General features: G+C 41.1%; 1 protein-coding gene across 3 annotated transcripts in view; it reads right to left on the bottom strand.

The window, feature by feature from the left end:
* Positions 1–1,289: 1,289 nt before the first annotated feature.
* Positions 1,290–21,205, bottom strand: part of CDC42 (cell division cycle 42) — a 29,837-nt gene continuing 9,921 nt past the window's right edge. For all 3 annotated transcript variants that reach the window (XM_062593153.1, XM_062593155.1, XM_062593154.1), the window contains exons 2-6: positions 17,011–17,152; positions 12,157–12,229; positions 9,490–9,599; positions 9,182–9,379; positions 1,290–3,274 (exon numbers count right to left, since the gene is read on the bottom strand). In XM_062593153.1, coding sequence (XP_062449137.1) covers positions 3,185–3,274; positions 9,182–9,379; positions 9,490–9,599; positions 12,157–12,229; positions 17,011–17,115 — 576 coding nt within the window. In that variant the 5' untranslated portion in view covers positions 17,116–17,152 and the 3' untranslated portion in view covers positions 1,290–3,184. The remainder of the gene's footprint in view (positions 3,275–9,181; positions 9,380–9,489; positions 9,600–12,156; positions 12,230–17,010; positions 17,153–21,205) is intronic.

The following is a 21,205-nucleotide window of genomic DNA, read 5'->3' as shown; positions in this document are numbered from 1 at the left end:
TTTTGCCAGTCATTAAAACAAGAGTCTGCTCTGTTGTGTCCACAGAACCTGCTGTCCTTGGAAGAATTTTGACATGACTCTGGGATGCTTCCCTATTGGAGATTTATTGGCCCTTTTTAAGGGACACCCCTAACACAGGCAGCATGTCATTGCACAGCCAGCCCAGACCTCACATACTAGCTCATGCTCTGCTAGCAAGTCACTAAGGGTACCTTAGAAGTCTTCACAGGTGAGCAAACAGCACTGGAGCCTTTTCAGATAAGAAAGTCGTCTATATTAAAAGCAGTAACATGAGACAGTCCCACGCACACCAAGTGATAGTTTGGCACACTCTAGTATCACGGGAAGCACCTAAAGTACTCCTCCTCTCACCCCCAAAAAATCTTTGCTTTCAAATCTTCTAGTTGAGAACTGCAATAACCAAAAGGAAAAGTGATTTTCCGCTTTTGCCCCTGGTTTTCCAGTGCCTTCAGCATTCTTTTACATAGGAACAGAGACAGTGAGCCAACGAGCTGTTAAAAGCTGCTAGTGTAATCGGGCAACGCAGAAAACCTCACATACCCAGCTTGACAGGGATCTCACTACTGAGCTCAAGAGCAAAAGGACATATTGTAAAAAAGCCCAGAAGCTAAGCTGTTAGAGTTTGTTTTGCCAGCTGTAACATCTCCTCCTCTTTCTGGGTTGGAACAGATATATAAAGAAGGTTATGGAGCTATTACACTTCTGCAAAGCACAACACAGAAAGAAAGCAACAGCGTTCCTCAAAAAGCATGTTTTTCTGTTATTTAGTGCCCCAGGATTCTTTTCAAAACCAAGTTTGATCTCGTGGTACCCATTCTACAGCACAGACTTTTTGGTTAGCCAAATTGAGCTGTGTGAAAGCACTAGCATGCATCACTTTTCAGAGACAACATATGCAAGGGGACCAGATAGCTACAGGCAAATCCCACAAAGACATATCCAAGAGAGGAAAAAGTTTGACAGGGTAAACCTGCTATGCAAAGGAAGAGTCCTAAGGCATTCTCTCTCCATGTTGGAGGCAATTTCCTGCCCGATTTTAGGCTGGTGATTCCCAGTCACCAGTCTTGCTATTAGGTTTAGACCACATCAACTCAGTTTATCAAGCAGGAGATGCAGTTGCTCATTTGTGTCTGCTGCAAGCATACATAGCAACCACCAACACTCAACTGTTGCTACAAAAAGCAAAAAGCACGTGTTTTACATTGAGCTTTTAGATTACAGTACCAAGTCAGCATCTTAAAAAAAAAAAAAAAGACCTTTAACAAAGCTCTTTGAAATGTGTTTTAATGGTTAATACAAATTACGCATCAACAGCGCAAGACTTCACCGATTCTTTGGAGAATAGACAAAAAAAAGGCATAGTAAACCCCGCAACATTTGGGGGATGGAGAAGCATGGTGTCATTTGTCCTTCTTGCTTTTTTGCTATCTGCCCATAAACAGAGAGCAATAGAAGACATCTGCAAAGACCAGCTTCCGGACAGAAGAGGTGCAATAGCCCAACGACCTCAAGAGCCTACTTTTAACATGCACGGTAATGGGTATTCCCTTCTAGCATATTTAAGGACCACCACGACCCTCTTCAGGGTCTGGTAGGACAACAGTTATTCTATGTCAAAGATCAGAGCCATCTTGACACAACTGAGGCCAGCGAGGCCATCAGCAGAGATGAGGGAAGACAAGAAGCGATGGGATTAGGGATTAAGAAGAGACCAAAAACGACTTGCAAGGAGGAGAGGGGGGGCTCATAAGGTAGAAGAGCCGTACTGACAAGTCCTTCAAACTCAAGGCGAGGGAAATAACTACCCTCAGGCAGGCTTGTGAAGATATTTTATGTTTAATACATCTGAAAAGAATGCATATACAAAGAACTTCGACGTGAAAAGCACTGGTTCAACACTAATGAATCTACAAGAATTAGAAATTTAGGAAAATGGAGAAGATTCACCAAGTCTTAAAAAATTTGAATTTGCAAGCCAAAATATAGTTTTGGTAAAATCCCTATGAACACTGCAGTCTAAGCAAAAACCTTGCAAACAATTCTGATTGGGCTGGAGCCCACCTTACAGTTTTCCAAGGTTACTTGCAAGCATAATGCAAAAAAAGGGGGATTCTTTTAACTGGTCCCTATATGGTGCCACATTAAACACTAGAAATCTCTCCCTACAGTTCCCTTCCACTGACACAGGTCTATCTTTCCACCCCTCCTTGAAGGACGCCTGAGCATCCAGTAAGAGATGCACCACAGCCACAGCTCCAAAACTCACTTTAATATACACCAGGTCCTTTCAAAGTGTTCGAACGACAGCGTATACACTAGTAACTGTAAGCATTTCCCTAACAATTAAGGGCTGGCAGAAGACGGATCTGTTAAAAGCCAACCGAATCAGTTGGGCATGCTTAAAAAGGTGCAGTTATTTCTTCATAATGTGACAAAAAGCTTACAATGTCACAGTTAAGGAAAAGACTGGCAAGCTAGTTTCAAGACTGATGGTGCATCTGGAGAACAGGATTTTCCTGTTCTTAAAACTTCGTAACTTAGAGGAACAGGTAGAAATTTATCACCTGCACAGTGGAAAGCCAGGGGAAGAGACACAAGGCAACTTCAGAGGAGATGCAGATACTTCTTCTGCACTCATCCTTAGAGGAGCACCAGGTTGGGACATCTTAGTTTCCTGAACTTGTCTTTAGTACTAGAGCATGCTCGCACCCAGGCTGCCGGCTGTCTGCAGAACAGCCCCAAAAGTTCTTGAAACCAGAACCAAGTCTTGCCAGACCGGCATAAGGGGCGAGGCTTCAACACTCGAGTAAAACAGCCAAGAATTAGTCTGTTACAGAAAAGTTCATCACAAGCATGCCTGGATTTTAAACAAGAATTAGAAACAGTAAACAAACAAAATAAAAACCTAGTACTGATCAGTGTTTTCTGATAATACATAATTATTCAAAAATTAACCAGTCTCAAACTGAATTGAAGGGGCACTGGGGAATAAACACTAACATTCTCATCTCACACATGGATCGTGTGGGGGGAGATGGGAGTGCAGGGCATTCGTCATTATTGCAAAAACAAACTTTAAAATTTTTATCTTTAGTTTGATTTAAACATTGCTTTTAGTATGACATCAAACACCAGCTTTGCAGAAAGGGCTGTGGAGGGACGTTCATAGCAGCACACACCTGCGAGTCTTCTTCGGCTCCGGAGGCTCCAGGGCAGCCAATATCGCTTCGTCAAATACATTCTTTAGGCCTTTCTGAAAAGGGGCAAAGAGAGAGAAAGGGGCAGTCTCATTTTTGAGTTTCGATACAAACAAAACCATAAAAAAAGCCAAGTGGCAGACAAACCCCTCTAATGATGAATCACGGTTTGCCATCTAGAATTCCCAGAGAGTTTTTTTTGCTCAGCTAGGCTCTGTCCAAGCTCTGTTGCTGTGGTTAGCAGTTCCTTAGCAAAGCATCTGATTTTCTGAACAGGAATGCAGTCTTTGAGAACAGGCCAATATACTTCACAAGAAGCAAAACACACGTACTGAAGTCATTTCCTCAAGATGATTTTTATGATTACTTAGCTAGTAACACATTTTACATGCTAATGACAAAGCAGAAACTACTGCATTCAAATGAAACGGCTGGATCTGGAGCACACCAGGCGCAGCAGTGCGGACACCTGTGTGACTAGGGCAAGAAGAGGACGAGGCAAGCATGCAACAGGAATTCACAGTCCAGTCCACTCCGATCAGGCCCCACATACCCAGTGGTTAGAAGCTGCCGGGTAGAGCTCAGAAGCTATGCATGGGATCAAAGAACTCGAGATGGAAGTAGTACGAAGTGGGTACTGTACATTGTATAAATGTTAAACTGAAGCCAGGAAGAGCAAATCGGAATAAAGCTTCATCAGTCATTTATACAAACAACTGCAATTTTTAATTTCAAAATTTAAAGATAACTACAATTGACGTTTTCTCCTTGAAACAATAAAAATCAAAAGCATGAGAGTAAGAAGCAGCTTTACATCTTACAGTAACAGGCTTTAAAGAGCTATTATTGAAATGAAGAGATCTACCATGTTAGTGAAAGCAGGATTTTAACAATTCATAAAGCAGTAGCAAGTACATTGATATTTCCTTCCCCCCAAGGACTGACAAATACTCCACTACAGCACAAACAGCCAAAGCAACAGCAACAGAAAGAATCTCACTGCACAATGGAGAACCAGAAAATCCTTCACATTACAGCATAACTTGCAGATCACCGTTTCATGTACTTTTGTCATGCAAATACAGTTAACAAGAGTCACAAATAGGAACTGAAAAAAACGCATTGTTTCTTCCAGTTGGATTCAAAAAGATCAAACATCATTTCTTATTCTTTCATTGTTTCTTTTAAGTAATGCTATGACCAGGTCCTTTCCCCCAACAGCCTAAATTATAAAGCTACCCACATCTGGCAACCCAAGCAGCAGAGAGTTAAGCGAGTCCAGTTCGTGTTCCACGGTCACAACGTTTCACTAAAGAACTTAAGTACTGTTTTCAGTCCAAAAGCTCACACAGAGGTTGCTCTAAGATGGTAAGCAGACACAACAGCTTTCAATCAAGGTGGTTTTATTCCTTTTTAAACCAGATTTCTACAGTAGTGGGACAGAGGAAGCAGCAGCAAGAGGGGAAGGAGAGAGTTTAGAATATACAGCACTTCCTTTTGGGCTGAGTTTCCGGAGGCTCGAGGGCAGCTAGGATAGCCTCATCAAACACATTCTTCAGACCTCTCTACAAGACAGAGGGAGGAGAAAAAACAGCAGCCAGGTTAGAGGATTAGAGAAAAACAAGCAGATACAAAGAGCATTCAGGATCAACCAGGCTGAATTCACAGAGGCAGTAAACAGATTTACTTTGCAAAAACAAAGTAAATCTCAGGAGGAAATCTCATTTAGATGACCCAGAAGTCAAACTTAGAGACAGACAGAACACGTGACAGGCCACCGAGTTAGACAACATAAACACCCAAAAGGGCAGAGGCACAAACAGAGCAGCAACTGGCAAGAACAACGAGGTGAGAGAGGGAGACGGGAAGTTTTTGGTTTCTACTTAACTGCTGAACATATTCTTAGCAAGTTTGGAGAGCACACACCCCTCCACGGGTTTCCGAAAGGTCAGGCACACACATCGCCTCTTCCGGTCACCGGCTGTGGATAAGCAAGCGTGTCAGGTGCACTGACATCTTGCTCCCAGCTAACACAAGGGCAGATAGTTCAGATTGAAGGCTTCGAACAACTACTCTATGTGAATTCAGCCCCTGAATAACTGAAGATCTCTAGATGGTTGCAAAAGTAGGATCTGGCATTGAAGCAGCACCTGCCTGGTAAGCCATCATCATCTTCACACATCAGCTTTCAGCCGTTTAAGAAGTGATGCAATACCTTACCAGTGCTGCTATTTTGACATCGACAGCCAACTATGGAAATGGCGCTTTTCAGTTATTCAGTTTAGTTACCAAAGTAAGTATAACCACTCAAGTTACAGGAAGACAGAAATGGTGTTAGAATTGGAATAACGGAGATCCAACACCACACAAGCAGTCACAGAGCTTTAAGAAATCTGCAGGGATTACACCAGAGCACAAAGCATGCATTGCATTTGCTATAAGCAAAACCAGGAACACTGCAATACGTTACCACTCCCACACAATTCTGCCAAGTTACACGTGAACACCAGAAGTGAAACCTGGCTTCGTTTGTGCTAACTGGACTCGCCTAAATCTACTGTCATGAGTGCAACCTTCGTAAGTTCAGAATTGCTTTATATCAAAGAAAAGCAGAAAGGTTGGGGAAAAAAATCTTAGTTTTTGTAAAGGCTGCAATTATTTACACAAAGTAATTTAACCATTCAAATGAAGTAAACTTCTCCCTCACTGGTTTGACTGGATTTATCCCTTTTAGAAAGTCTTTAATCTTGTTTTACTGAAGCACATACATGAGAGACAATTTTATCTGGAAGTATTTAAGCCCAACATGTTATATGCAAGATTACACTTGAAAGCCTAAGAGTTGTTTAAGGAAATTATCACGTGCAATCATTCTGTACATCCTCCTCAATAGTGCAATAGTGTTTTGGGTGTGTTTTTTTTTTTTTTTTTTAAGAATGAGTTGCAACAAAGTCTGACAAAACTGCTATAGGTATTTTTTTTGGAAGTCTCTAAGTCTGAGCATTAATTAGGTTCTCTGTGAGAACAAGGTTGTAGTATAAACTATTCACCACTAGACAAATTAAAAACCCATGCAGGGCAAGAGTCAAGAAACCAGGTTTTAACTCTGCTACCCTGACTCCTCCTTCATTTTTCTATTGCATAGCAGAGGTTTGTTTATTTTAGAGAGCAGAATTTAGGATTTGTTTTGAAGGATCTAGATTTAAAAATTGGGATAAGAGCCAAGAAAACACGACAGGGAAAAAGTTGTATCATTCAGGCTTGTGACTCCAGTTTCCTTTTCGCAACAGAAGCGAGTGCATTATGGGAGCTTTACTTGACATGCGTGACAAACAAGCCGCAGCCATAGTACTTTAAGCCAGAATACCCCTGGACTACAACAGGGAGCCAGTTTAGCTCAGGCTCCCTTTTATGAGCAGTTTAAGATACTTATGAATCTGTCTGTGTCAAAACTGTCAGCTACACTCAAGTCAAACATGGGGAAAAGAAAAAGAAAAAGAATTGAATTCAAAGTGTTCCCTTTGAAGCTCGAGGCTGGTACCTAACAAAAAGTCTCGTCAGAAATTTGACCAGTAAACACAAGCAGCAACAATCAGTCAATGTAGTTTTAAGCTGTTTGTCAGTCACCCTTTCCTAAAAGGTACACTATCTACTTTTTACAGCTCTATGTGGGTACTGTTTTGTAGAGAAAAGTTTAAAGCAGGCATTGAAACTCATCTAATTCCTGTCTTCATCACCAAAAAAAAAAAAATCCACAACCTGACAGAGGGAGGAAAAGATGGAAATCCCTACTCAGCACTGCAGTCAACTAAACTCAAGCAGAAGATATTTTCCTAGAAGATACTCAGCCTCTTATGACTCACCTAGCACTTTCAGAACATGAGACATTTCCACACAATCGAGCAAAATCTTCCTCCCGGGAAAAAAAAAAAAAAAAAAAAGATAAAAAGCACCACACACACACACCCTGGCTACAGCATTTCAAGGTTATTTGTTACCATGGTGTCAAACCCATTTGCAAATCAGATGGGAAAGTACAACACACTCTAGACTCTGCTGAGATCACCTGCACAGATGGAAGTCCTGGTAAAGAGAAAGGGATTACCCAACTCATTCTAGCTTCAACTGAAACCATCTACTGCAAGATTCCCTTGCAAGTACAAAGACATCTCTCCTAGGTAGGAAAGCCAGCCAACTTGTCCGTTTAGCAAACGGTCAGCTAGATCACCACTGGGAACTTCAAATATCCCTCTGCACATAAACTACCTGTTCGCTTGGCAGCTATTACTGATGGACTGAGAAAATGGTGATCTGTGGAGAAGTAAACAACAAATGAAGTAAGACGAATAGAGCAGAAGCAAACCAATTAGTCTTCCAGATGAGCAGTAGCTTTCTGAACCTCTCCTACCAGGTCATTCTTGATTTCTAAAACCATCAGTGAGTGTACAAGCACTGGTAGCGCTGCAGAAGAAATTCAAGCTGAGCTTCAAGTACATAAATCTGTTCTCTGCAGTAGACTAAGCTGCATAGCTGGAAATAAGAGTTGATGTGATAGAAATTGCAGGGTTTATCTACTCTTATGCTGGTAATTTTAAGTGCTTCCACGCAATTTCAGCGGATTAACCAAAGCGTGGTTAAAGCTACACTGTAAGGGTGTCTCAGTGAGCAATAGAGGACAAAAATCCTTGTACGCATTTATTGAGCTGACAGGTCCTACCGCAGCGTTCATATGGTTGTACCACAGACAAAAATCCAGGAAGGTGAATGCTTCGGACTAAACTGACCAGAGCATTACAGCTCAAGCACAAATAACACTCAGCCTGCATGTGGGCACTAAGGAGGCCCAGGCCAACTTTTGACCAGAGAGCCTCAGGATGAATAATATGCCTTGCCACACATCCAACCAAAGCCCCTTCTCAAACACTTGGACAAAAGCTTCATTACAGAAGAGTCTCAAGACCCCAAATGGAAGGGCCATCACGCAATCTGCGCAAAGAGTGCAAGGTAAACAGAACTTCAGGCTTTAAGATGTTTAGGTATAAGCCTTTGTGCTTTACTACATACAACTACATTAACACACAGCAAAACTGAAGAGTGAGGCTCGATATTGTGCATCCTCATCTGATGTGCACGGAATTAAGTTCTTTACAGAGCAGCACAAAGTAAATTAAGAACAGTAATTAAGATCTGTAAGAGCAGGCATACAAGATATTAATTTCCCATGTATTCAAAGTCAAAGCAGCATTTCAGCTAGCCAGATGATGGCTCCCACCCATCCTTCCCCATTATCTTATTAAACTTAACTAAAAGGAAAAAAAAAAAGGATTGTCAGGTTTCCTATCTCAGGTCAATTTTATTTATGCTTTAGACTCATTTTCACAAGCTAGTTCACACAGCACCATCATGCTTATGTCTCAAGAACTGTTTCACTATTACTGTCTGTTTCAGCAGAGCTTCCATCTTATCTTAAGGCACACACAGGAAATGTAGCTTACCACAGATTGCACAGGAAGAGAAAGCAGCTCTCAAGACTACAAGTGCTTCTCACCTCAAAGCTAGGAAAACTGACTTTTCCAAGAGGGAAACAACTCACCTGAGAGGTGGTTTTTTTTTTTTTTTTTTTTTTTTTGCCTGCTCTCTTTAGTAGTGAATTGCATTGTGTCCTAATCCACTTACTGTCCATAACACTTGTAGTTTTAGATAATTATGCAACATAAAAGAAAACTCAGTCATCAGAACCTCTTCCCTCTGTCTCCCCACTACACTACACCTGTTCTTCACATGGTTTTCTTTGTACCATTTCCAACATCTCCTGCCTTAGAACAAGGACAAAGAGAAAGCTACTGTGTCAACAGCAGAGACAGCGCTCACATCTCTTCACATGCCATATGGAGCTCTTCTTCTCATAACCAAAGAAAGTAGAGAACACAAGCAAGCAGAAGCAGTCAAAGACTAACTCTCACCTGTGTAAGTGCAGAGCACTCCACATATTTGACAGCCTTCAGGTCCCGGGCCAGTTTTTCAGCCGTCTCTGGAGTTATGGGCTTCTGCTTGTTCTTGGCAAGTTTCTCAATTGTCGAAGGATCATCTCTTAGATCAATTTGGGTCCCAACAAGCAGAAAAGGAGTCTTTGGACAATGGTGAGTAATTTCAGGTACCCACTAAAGAGAGAAGAGACAGTACTTGTTACTAACCAGCTGTTGAGGTAATTCCTCAGGCATTTCCCATATAACACTGCAGCAGCTCCCCTCTTAGGCAGAGCTCAACCAACCTTTTCTTTCACATTTTCAAACGAAGAAGGAGAGACCACTGAAAAACAGACCAGAAACACATCTGTCTGCGGATAGCTGAGGGGTCGTAATCTATCGTAGTCTTCCTGACCTAAAAGAAACAAAGACAATATTAGAGAAGATCCCCCTTGAGTAATGAAATGCTCTCCTTTCACGGGTGATTAGGATACACATTCCAGCACAAAAGCATTATTGTGAGTAATCCTAACTCTTTAAGCAAATTCAAATATTCAAAAGAACCTAGTTTTCAAATACAGAATTCATTCAGTTGCTGTGTAACAAAGAGCTGCTTAACAAAGTCACAGGAGGGCAGGGAAGCCAGATAGGACTGTGATCTACTGATTTTTCAGACTGAACTCCCTCAGCCAGCAGAATGCTTCTCTCAGTTATAACCAGAAGTTGCAGAACATACACCTAGTTATAAGACAATGAAGTCTTCTGCACCTACTCTATTCATTAAAAATATTTTGCCATCAAGTTACAGAAGCGGTATGGGAAGAAAATGTAGCTTTATTCACTAGACCATCTTGACTTACATTTGCAAACACTTGATGAAGTACCTTTTGAGTAGCAAGAGGGAAGAGAAGAACACTGCTGTTACAGACCTGGGAGTAGTCAGTCCTCCCAGTAGCATTCACCTAAAAACGCACTAAAGTCCCAGCACAGGCTGTGCTTCCAAGGAAGACAGACTCTTTCCTTTGGGTCTCTGAGACCGCAAGTAGTTCCTGCAGGGCACCACTAGCACTGTTCCACCGGTCCAACTCCGCACAATTTCAGTCTTACGATTCCTCCTGCTCAGTTCAGTAGCTCCTTCTTTCTAGAAAGCAAACTTGGCAGGCAAGGCTGCTGTACTTGCTGGCAAACAGTTCAGAAATAGTTGTTCAAAGGGCCTCTGACTCTCTCATACTTTCTAGCCTATTGCACAGGCTAAAAAGTAGCTGCCTCAACATCTAGAACCTCTCAATGGAGGAAGAGCTATAGTTAAAGGAAAAGACTAAGCACTGAGGAAATAACTTGTTGTAATCAGTGTACCTCAAAAAGCTTTGTTTTCACACTGTAAGTTCTAAAGAGATAATTAGTTTTTTTTAAAAAACAGGGCAGTCAATAATATAGATTTTATCCATTTTTAAGTTATGTAGCTCAGTCTGGCTACTTCTTAGCAAAAAATTGGACAATTTCAAAGAATCAAAGCCTTCTGCTCCAGAAGTCCATCTCCAAGAAGAAAGTATTTATATTCACAAATGTGCAAGACCACTTGCATGCAGTAAGCCACTTGGTAAGTTTTAAGAACTACCAGATGGGTTTACAGCACTCAGGGATTGAGACATAGTACATGACCACGCATGTTTTTAAGGTAACTACCAGAGGATGCTACAAAGAGCAAACACCTTCAAAGAGGAAAAAAAAATGAAAATTAACCTGCAGGGACCAATTCCATCAAACTTGGAACTGCTTTCTAAGGGGAAAAAAAGAAAAAGAAAATAAAAGTTCCCAGAGACCCATTCAGAATTGAACCCACTTGACCACAGCAGGACAACAAGTAGAGAAAGACTGAACACAGCTTCCACCCACACTAGCTGGAAACAGCTCCAAATCTAAGCAGGTACTGGGTTTCTACAATGAAGATGCCATCTGAGCATGCATTTGTCCCTACAGCAGCCTGCACAAGTGGGTTTCAGGGAAGAGCCTCTTTCTCTTCAGAACTCCTTATCCTAGAACTAAGAAGTTCAATAACTGACACACAGTCACACGTGGGAGAAAAATAGGGGAGCACAAGATCACACTAGCAATAAGGCACTAATGCTGCATCTTTAAAAATAAAGTTGAAAAGAGTAAGAATAAGTTCTAGTATGGCAATTTCAGGCAAGTTTATCAGCTAAACTCTCCAGAAGGGCTCTCCTGAAGAATACTTCACAATATCTGATATGGGCATACCTCTTTTATTAGGGGCTGAAGATTAGATAACTAGCAATTAAACCAGTTGTTCCCCTTTCTTGCTAAATTTTCACACTTGCAAAGCAATGTGGCTGCTTAATCATTGTAAATCTCTCCAGTCAGAAACTGAGAAATAGTCATATAATAATGAAAAATCTTCCCCAAAAAAGCCTATAGATCTATTTTAAGTTAAAAAAAAAAAAAAAGCAGCACACACTATGCAGCATTTTGAAATTTCATACATCCTAATTTAATCCACTTTTAAAGGGCAGACTTGCCACATGTTTTTAAACAAGATGTTCTAACCTTAGGTCAAAATGTCAAGACAGGGTGGCTGAAACTAGGATAGTTATGAAAATAGTTTAAAGAAAAAAAAGCCCACATACAATCCACATTTTATTCAACATTTTCTCTTTTGAAGTTTATTAAAGGAGAAAATCTCTCCTCCTCCAAGTGTTACCCAGATCAAAGACAGAAGTTTGAATCTTGTCATCTGGTGTCAGAAAATAATATAGCTCTTAAAGGCTTTTTGGTTTTTTTTGTTTTTGTTTTTTTTTAAAGGAACTCAGTTCAGCAACTCCTCAGAGGTCAGGAGAGAAGAATCAAGAAAGATTTTACCCTTTTGAACACAACAACACACTTTTTTTTTTTTATTGACATCCTCTCAACTAAATCTTAGGGAGTTACAATGACACAAAGGCTTGACTTCTCACCTGCAGTATCAAAGAGGCCTAGGGTGTAAGGCTCTCCTCCAATCATCACTGTTACAGCATAGTTATCAAACACCTGATAAGAAAAGAAAGCAGCACATTTAGAACAACACGAATAAGCCATCTGTCAAACCTACTTACCTTGCCAGACCACCTCCAGTTCATACAAGATTCACTGGAGCTGAATAACAGAAGCCATCAGGGTTATAACGCTACCTTTAATGGGACAGAGCAGTTTAGAATGGGGATGTATAAGCTGTTTCCAGGAAGAATCTAAGCAAAAGTACATCAGCTGTACCACTGCATATTCCAGAGGGGGAAAAACAACTAACAAAGCTACAGCAAGTCTTGCCTGTAATTGCAAGAAAGTTACTAACATTGCCACAAATGTTTCAGCCTCCACACCTAGCCTGAGACAGTAAACATATCCCCACAAAACTAGAACAGATGTAAGCAAGGCAAGGCTCAAGTCTATCCTTTAGGGCACAGAACTATGAGGCTACTTCTCAGACTTCAGTCCTTTAAAGTTCATCTTCCTGGACGTTTAAGGAATTCAATAAGGAATGTGTTAACAGGAATTTCTCCTCCAACTTTGGAAGAAGTACGCTCTACAATTTAGTGAGTTAAGAACTAATCCATGTCAAATCCACACTCAGGCAAAACGAACAATCCAGCTCCCAAAGACCATACTCATCAAGGAATATACTGCCTGAGGTCAGCATCCTGAATTTCAGGTAACTCCATTTTATCTGCAGAACCTTAACAGGCAACATTTAAGAGAAAGTAGCTTGGGCAGAAAACCTGCTCCACTGGAGGTCAAGGAAAAAATAAAATAAAATAAAAACCTGTCATGCACTGCAAGATTAGAGATGCAACATGTCCAATTAAGAATACAGAAGCTCTGCCTCAACACAAAACTGAAGTTTTCTTCAGCCCCAGGTGCTGCTCAGACTACAGCATGAAAGAGGTTAACAATCATCTCAAAAGCTTTTCATGGAAATGGGGAAGGAGAAATGTGGAGGAGGAGGAGCAGAGTCACATGCATGTATTAATAGGGCTTTAGTAAAAGCTCAAGTCCTTGAAAAAAATAGTAATAATAAAACATGAGATCAAGCCCATTAAGGCAGTGCCTCAAAGCTGAACTTCCAACAGTTCTGACCTGCCTCTTTTCTGGCTCACCGTTCTGGCTAAAGCAATACCTGAAACCACTTTTTATTTTTCCCTCCTTTTAACTCATCACAAGTCCAAAAATTGAGAAGGAAGCTATGGTCACAGGAAGTTTTATGTCCCCAAGAACATCAGCAAGAAGCAGTTGTTCACTTTTCAAACTATTTTGGACATAAGCACTGTAAGAAATTTCAACACTCATCTCCATTATTTGCAGACCAGTCCTTTACAAGTTACCTTGAGTTTCCTTTATCGAACACCCTTAGCAAGTGTCCTGCTAAAAGACCAACCTTCAGGCTGGAGGAAGGTGAAAGGCATTTCACAGGGCACATTCAGTGTGCAACAACTACTATTTGAGACTCCAAAGGACTGGTAAGGCTCAGAACCCAACTACTGCTAGGTACAGAACAAGAAACAGGTACGCTCCTTAAGGTCGGAGCATTTACTCTTTCAGATGTCAGCAGCTTAAGATATCTGAAGGTATTTCCCAACAAGCATTCTTCCACAGCTCTGGCCCTCTACCACCTGCTCATTTTTGTCCAGTGACTACGAAGTCGGTAAAATTACTTGTAGTTGCCCTTCTGGAAGGATTAACATGCATTCTCACTGTTGTCGTCATCCCCCCCAAAACTCCCCACCTCAGAAACAGGAATTTTATAGCTATAACCACTATTATAAAGGTCTGGGATTCCACACTGATGAGGTAAGGGTTACAAAATTAGCCTTCAGATAAATCTGGAAGCTACAGGTCCATAACGCAATTCACATACAATTCCATTCTCCATCATGCAAAACAGGCTAAAGCCCAGAGCAGCAAGTAGCCCAAGGAGAAGTTTCAAACCTGCCAGTGCCAGAGAGCTTTCTGCAGCAGGCAGCATGAACTTGGGTGCTACGGGAGTCGCACCCACGCTGCCACTCCCCAGTGCTGCCAGTGTCAAACAGGCCCCTCGCTGCCTCTTTTGAGGATAGGAACGATATCAAAAATATGCACGTGACACAGCTCAGTATTAGCATAAAACCCATCTCCCAGTGGGAAACACGTTGAAAGAAGAGAAGAAACTGCAGAATACAGAGACAAATGAAAGCAGCCAATCGATCAGTCTGAACTGGTGTATTACCACCAGCACCTTCTCCCTCAGTGCTTCTGCCACCCAGCTGCAGAGCGCTGCTGACTGTGTCCACGTACAGTTAAACAGGACAAGAGGCGCAGGCAGCGTATAGCAGCATCTTGAATGTCTATGCACGCGGAACAGCTCAGTTTGAAACCAGACTGTTACTGCTTTGCCTACAGCACAACATCTTCCTGTTTATTGCTTTGTGCCCCTGTACTGCTAGACACATTCAAGACAGAAGGATGCCACCTTCCTCTCAAGGGAGACTTTGCAGAAACTAACTGCTAGAGCTGATTCCCCGTGTTTGTCAGGGCACTGGCCTTGAGCTACTACCCATATTCACCAGACTAAGAGTAGAACTGTATCTCCAGATTCTTTTCCTAAACATTTCTGTTAAGAAGCTTGAATCCCCACCCGCTTTACTCCAGGGCTCTTACAGTTTCTCTTTATTCAGCTACAAAGATTTTCAGAACACTAAGGCTTGCTGACTCTCAGCTTGCTTTCGTTTCTTGAACAATGCTCCCCGTTGTACTTCTTTGCCTGTTTATTACTAGAAGCATTAGCCAGAATAATCAGGTTTCTTACAAGTTTCCAGAGTTTGAAATAAGCCTCTAGGTTATTCACAGAATTAGAAATAGGCTTTAGCGTTGCAGAACTCATGCGATACTCCCCGAACAGCAAGTTCCTTAAGCCTTGAGGTTGATGCAAATATTCCAGAAACACAGTTTTTGAAAGGTACTGTAAATAAGCCTTAACACTTCTTGAGCACTCTACTAGCAAGTAAACCCCCCCCCCTTTTTTTGAGTAGCATGTCCATATCCAGGACAGTAGGTCTATACTTAAACTCAAAAGGTTTCAAAAAATATATAGCACTTTTCAACATAATTAAGGGTCATTTCACTAGGGATAAGTATAAAAATACCCTATAAAAATACCCCTCACCTGAACTCACTGACCACTTTCACTGTCTTGACCATAAAGAATAGCTTAAATAGGGCAAGCAACCTTCCACAGATTGAGCACAGGTGGTTATCCTGGAACAGCACCCACAGCAGGATGCTTCGCACCACTCAAAAATGCAAAAACGGCAAGTTTCAAATACTTCTCCACTACCAGTCTCTAACGAAAGGATCTCCGTGAGAGGCTGAAGATAGTTCTCCTTGCCTATGGCCTAATCTTCAGGATTTCAAGTGGTCACTGAATCCAACCTAAACACTCAAGTTTAGGAATATTTCCAACAGCTTTCTGCTGAGCTCCAGATTTACAACTAAATGCAGACATTTTTGTTCTGTGGAAACCCACCCTACTCTAAACAAGCCTCAGAGTCAGTAAGCTGAAGGTCTCCAGAGAATGTACAAGATAGAGGCAAGGGAGTTTGCACTGTCACCTCAGCACTCAGTTTCATCACATCTTCTTTTCCATAAAAGACAGGAAGTTTTTGCAAGCAGCTATTCTGAAAGCAAGAGGCACCAGGCAGGAGCTACCTGACATCTCAGAGGAGCCATCTGCTCTTTCAATCCCAAGTTGCTCTACAATAGCAAGAGACACTGACCCTTCCACCAGCTTTCATTCAACCTCCCTGTGGTGCATTTCCAGATCCAAATTTCAGTTATCTGGGTATAGTCTTTGACTTGCATTTGGGCTAGGATAAGATGGCCTCTTCAAGTCCGTAACATTGAAAATTAGCAGAAAGAATTCAGATGTCAAACCCTCTTGCAGAAAACTCACTAAAAATGAAACTGAACCACCTCAGTGTCAGCAGGGTGATCTTGCATACAGAATGCTAAGAGCAGCACTTTTCTTTCAGGAAAAAAATCTATATAATGAACATGTGCCTTGCAATCTGGTAGCACACTGTTCTAAACTTAAATCTTTAGATGAGCCAAGGAACTCAGTGTCTCAAAACTGAGCCTAGAAGACTCAGGAAGATTACTCCCAAGTTTTATACAAATATAGAAATAATCAAAGACTACACAAAGCTGGTAGGTATTTAGAGGTACAATTGGAATAAGACTGCACAGCCTAAAACTGATCATGACTTTAGCTAAACATGAAATATATCACTAGCCACACTCCATAGTTCACTGTGTAACCTCTGGACCTTTTGGAGCTGCAAAGAAAAAGCAAGTATCAGAAAACTGTGGTCACAGACTACCCAAGCAGCATAAAGCACTGCTTCTAGAAGTGAAGACGCAGCAAGAACTGAGATCAGCAGAACTGGGGAGCAGATGTTCCTGCTGCTTGCTCTTCCCTTACCAGTTCTAACAGCTGAAAATAATCTTATTCACAAAACCCAGCTGGCAGCTATTACCAAATGGAAGCTCAGGTTCTGCAGAGCAATCAAACAGCAGGAACTGACTAGGTACAGGAAAGGCATCCCAGCACTACTGAGAAATACAGCAGATGGGTAACAGAGTGTACCAAACACACTGATCCTTCCATGAGGTAACAGTCAGTCTCCAACAGAAAAGCAGGCTACAGTACTAAGATGTATAGCCATAAAGGTTATTCAAGAAGAAAGCTCACGCTGCTCTACCCCAACATGCCAAAGAACAAGCAGAGCCATTCTCATACTCACCGTTGGTACATATTCCGATGGGAATTTATTTGTTGTGTAAGAAATTAAGAGACATGTTTTACCAACAGCACCATCACCCACGACTACACACTTAATCGTCTGCATAGCTGAAGTCTGCTAGAATATCAGCTCCAATGTGAACCTAAAAAGAAATAAAGATACACTTAGTTAGATGTTTCTTGTTATTACTAGATAGCAGTGTGTCATTCATTGAGCTTCAACTGGAGACCAAACCACTAACAGCATTTATAGGATTCAAAGACAAGATATTCTTAGATCAGTTGGTAGATGTATTCTCTCCCTCGAGTACATGCAAGCAACTGCCTAATAGTTTCACAAGCCCAGGAATCAAAATCAAAACTGTAAGAATGCTAAACTTGTCCAAAAAAGTTTCCAGGAAAAAAAAAATGCCAGTTCTACAGAGCCCAAACTGATCAGTTTTAGGCAGATAAATTTGCTGACATGTTTCTCCCTCTTTCCTCCTCCCGTCCCTCCATTCATTTAAGCTCAAGTTTAAATTCACAAGCATACCTTTCTCTTCTAAGCAAAACAACCACTTCAATACAACTTCATGAAGGCCACACATAAACAAGACGACAGACTACATGTACTGCAGCGTAATACTAACCAGTACTTAAAAAAAAAAAAAAAAAAAAAGATTAAACAGGAAGTGACAAGCAGGTATCTTCACTTCCAGTAGAAAAAAAGAGCTCATGGGAAAAGTCAGTGAGTTACTACCTGGGGACTCAGCTACATCTCATTCGTGCTGCTGTATTCATAACCAAAGGTCATGTAATTGTGGCAGGAAAGCAGCAATTACATTTTTCTTTAATGAGCAATTCAACACACTACCAAGAAAAGTGCTCCTTTTCCACTTGCACATTACCACATTAAAAGACAAAAGGCCTCTTCCATGTCTAAGAACAGCCTCAGCAACACAGGTAAGTTCATAATCAAAAGCAGGTCAATTCTTACAGGGAGGAAGCTTGAGCCTAATACTATGACAAATCTGCATTACTTACGTTAAATTGACAACGACGTGCAACCAGTGCTGTCCTTCCATAAGGCAGCAAGTTACTTTTGTAAATTCAAAATACATTCTCCCTATAGTCAGTCTCCCTGCCACAAAGAATTGTCAAGAACCAGCTAAGGCTATGTTTGACACTGTCACTGTTCACATTGGGAGTAAGAACTAGGTAATTCCAGTCACGTTAATATACGGTGTGTTAAAAAAAAAAAAAAAAAAAAAAAAAAAAAGTCACTTAGAAAAAGGTCTTTAGATGTTTTCAGACTTTAATACATGGGAGGATCGAGTCTTAAATGCACTTCCAGCTTTTAAGGTAAGATCAGGTCTCAGTAGCTGCTAAGTTACATTCAAACTTCGCAAGAAATCTTCCCTCTAAAGCAGAGTGCTTTGGTAAAGAAAGCTCAGAAGAAAGTAACAGCAGTATGAGCTTTGAAACTAGTTTATGGGATGAAAATACACAGGTACGGACATTTAAGCATGATCTCCCCACCACCACCACCCCTGCCAAGGCCTAAGTACAGTTCTACAGCCTTTTCATTAAGGTCACTACTTAATATGCATCTTGATTCCCACTTTGAAGCAGCCAATAGACCTGACGAGTTCAGCAGGGCATCCAGTTCCCATGGGATTATATTACTCTTCTGACATTACAAAATCATAATACAGCCAGCTACTTTAACACTGTCCCAGCATATACAAGCTTCAGCATGTGAAATCAAATCAGTATTTGCCACTAAGACCTCTCCCAAACATTAGTTAACTACCTCCAGTGTCAGATACAGCTGTCCTGCATTAACATATTACTTGAATTAGAAAAGTACCAGGCTTTTGACCACTCTTTCACATAGAGGTGTGAAATCATGACTTACAGCCTGGCCTAGCAGCAAAACTCCCACTGACTTCCAACATTTTCTTACTGGAAGCAATATTTACAGCAGCAAGATTTTCAAAGTGAGTTATCCTCTGCCAGAGTGTGGGGAGAGAGGACAGGAAGTGACATCCCTGGAGCAACTTCATTGCCTCAAAGGTGACAATGCTTTACTCAAGCAAGGATGTTGCCATGGCTCTCATTTATGGGTAACTATACAAAAGAATATCTAATCCATCCTCACAGACCTATGCATTTGGACACTTCTATGGATTTGACTTTTTAGTGATCTGGAAAAGATAATAGTGCAGTTCCAGACTTTTGAGAAATCTGGTCTTAGCAACATGACTTGATACTGCACATCACATTGCCATGCTGGCCAAAGCTGGCAGGAGAAGAAAACTTCTATTGACTTGAAACACACCACATTACTAGTTTTAAACACTGCAGACGTGCTCATGTCAATTTAGACATAGCCAGCTATCTTTAGGGAAAGTATTCTCAGAAGTCCCTAAAAATAGTACTTGTAAGGAAACACTAATCACAAACTTTCCCACCAAGCCCAGAACAGATCCATGAGCAGTCAGTTTTGAGAAATGGCTGCAAAGATGCTTTATCTAATTGACATCTTATTCTGAGAAGTCACCCAGTCACAACACTGCCATTCATGTGTCTTCTTTCAATACTCAAAGGCCTCTACTATGAGGGATTTACATATGCATCAGGCAGCATCATTAGTCCTGTACTTGATGCCATCTTTCAACATCAAAATAATAGAATACGACTTCTGCAGATCCCGATTTTCACACAGGAAGATCGGCAATATGCACATTAAAGCCATATGAGCAAGCCTTTCACTAATACTAGAATAAGCTCTAACAATTTGGCTCTGAAGTAAACATACTCAAAAAGACAAAGTTACTATCTCCATTTCAAAAGGTATTTCCTATGTTCAGGTCAGCTAGACTGTTTATATTTAAGAAGTATTACTAAAGTGTTTCCTCAACTGCTAATGTACTCACATAACTCTGCCTTGTCACTCAGGTGCACTAATCACAGAGGCAAAGTCAAGTTTTAGAATAACAAAATCAGTAGCAAGAAACCAGGCCACGGAACAGACCACTTCAGTCCCAAATTAAGACAGATGCACATTTAGAAAAGGTAAAAAGAACGGGGGGGGGGGGGATGAGTAATCTGTAAGGCAGATTTTTAAACAAGTTTGTTCCTTTCAAGGCAGAAGAACCAATTTCACAAGTAAGGAGTCAATTTAAACAAATTTAACTCCAATTTAAAACAAGCCCAATTATTAGCCTGCCTCACTAGCTTGCTAGTTTTACCCATTCAATAAGGCACTATCACCTGCCTTCTGCTTGGGATTGACCCAAGAAGAACTGTTCTGTTGTGTTGTGTGGTTACACAGCACAGGTCAGGACTGAACAGCCTTTGCAAATTCCTTTCAAGGTTAGTAAAGGAAGCAGAAAACAGTTTTCCACATGGGATTTCACATCCATTTCTTCTATGTTTTTCCAGTTTGCACTCGTATTCAAGAAATCTCTGCTCCTGCCATCCTCGGTCATCCCAGGTGTGATCACAACAAATGAGAACACCCGTCACCAGGTGACCACCACTGTGGTTTCAGCCTCAGCATCCTGCGAGGTCACCTCTTAGGGAGAACCTAATCTCACTTTCTGTTGTGTCCTCCTACTGGTAGAGGGCTACTCCTTTGTTCTACATTCTTTCCATCCCTTCCTGGTCCCTCCCCCCCTCCAAAAAAACATGTCTTTCCTTGTTTACCCATAATTTGCAAGTTACTCCTCTACACCAAGTCTGTCTTTCCATAAGCGCACAAACAGTGCACTGGTTGTGCAAGTGCACAAATGGAAGAATCTGGCACTCAAGCTCATCTGACCCATCCACAGTTAAGTATAAATCTTAGAATGCTGCATATGCACAAGTACAAGAAAAGTTCACATGCCATCATAAGTGACATTTAAATTTTTAAGCTTTTTCTCTAGAAAGCATTAAGCACAAAGTAACAAAATCAAATCAAAACAAAGCACAACAGATCAAGTGCCTGACACACAAACCTCCACTTTTCCCTCTCTCTAGCCATAGCCCAAAGTTACCATATTGGCTCTGCAAGAAAAGCTGTTACAGTCTCATAAGAGCTTAAGTCAAAAGTTCAACTAAAAATTGAAAATACAAGCTATACATATGCCTTACACTTGACTGCAGTATTGCGTTAGCCAATCTTGACTCTTGCAGCGAACAATTAACTTCATCTACATGATTAGTCCTGT

The sequence above is a fragment of the Rhea pennata genome, chromosome 22 (genome assembly GCF_028389875.1).
Source record: "Rhea pennata isolate bPtePen1 chromosome 22, bPtePen1.pri, whole genome shotgun sequence".
NCBI lineage: Eukaryota > Metazoa > Chordata > Aves > Rheiformes > Rheidae > Rhea > Rhea pennata.
Note: the sequence above shows the minus strand (reverse complement) of the source record. Positions and strands in the feature narration are given on the sequence as shown.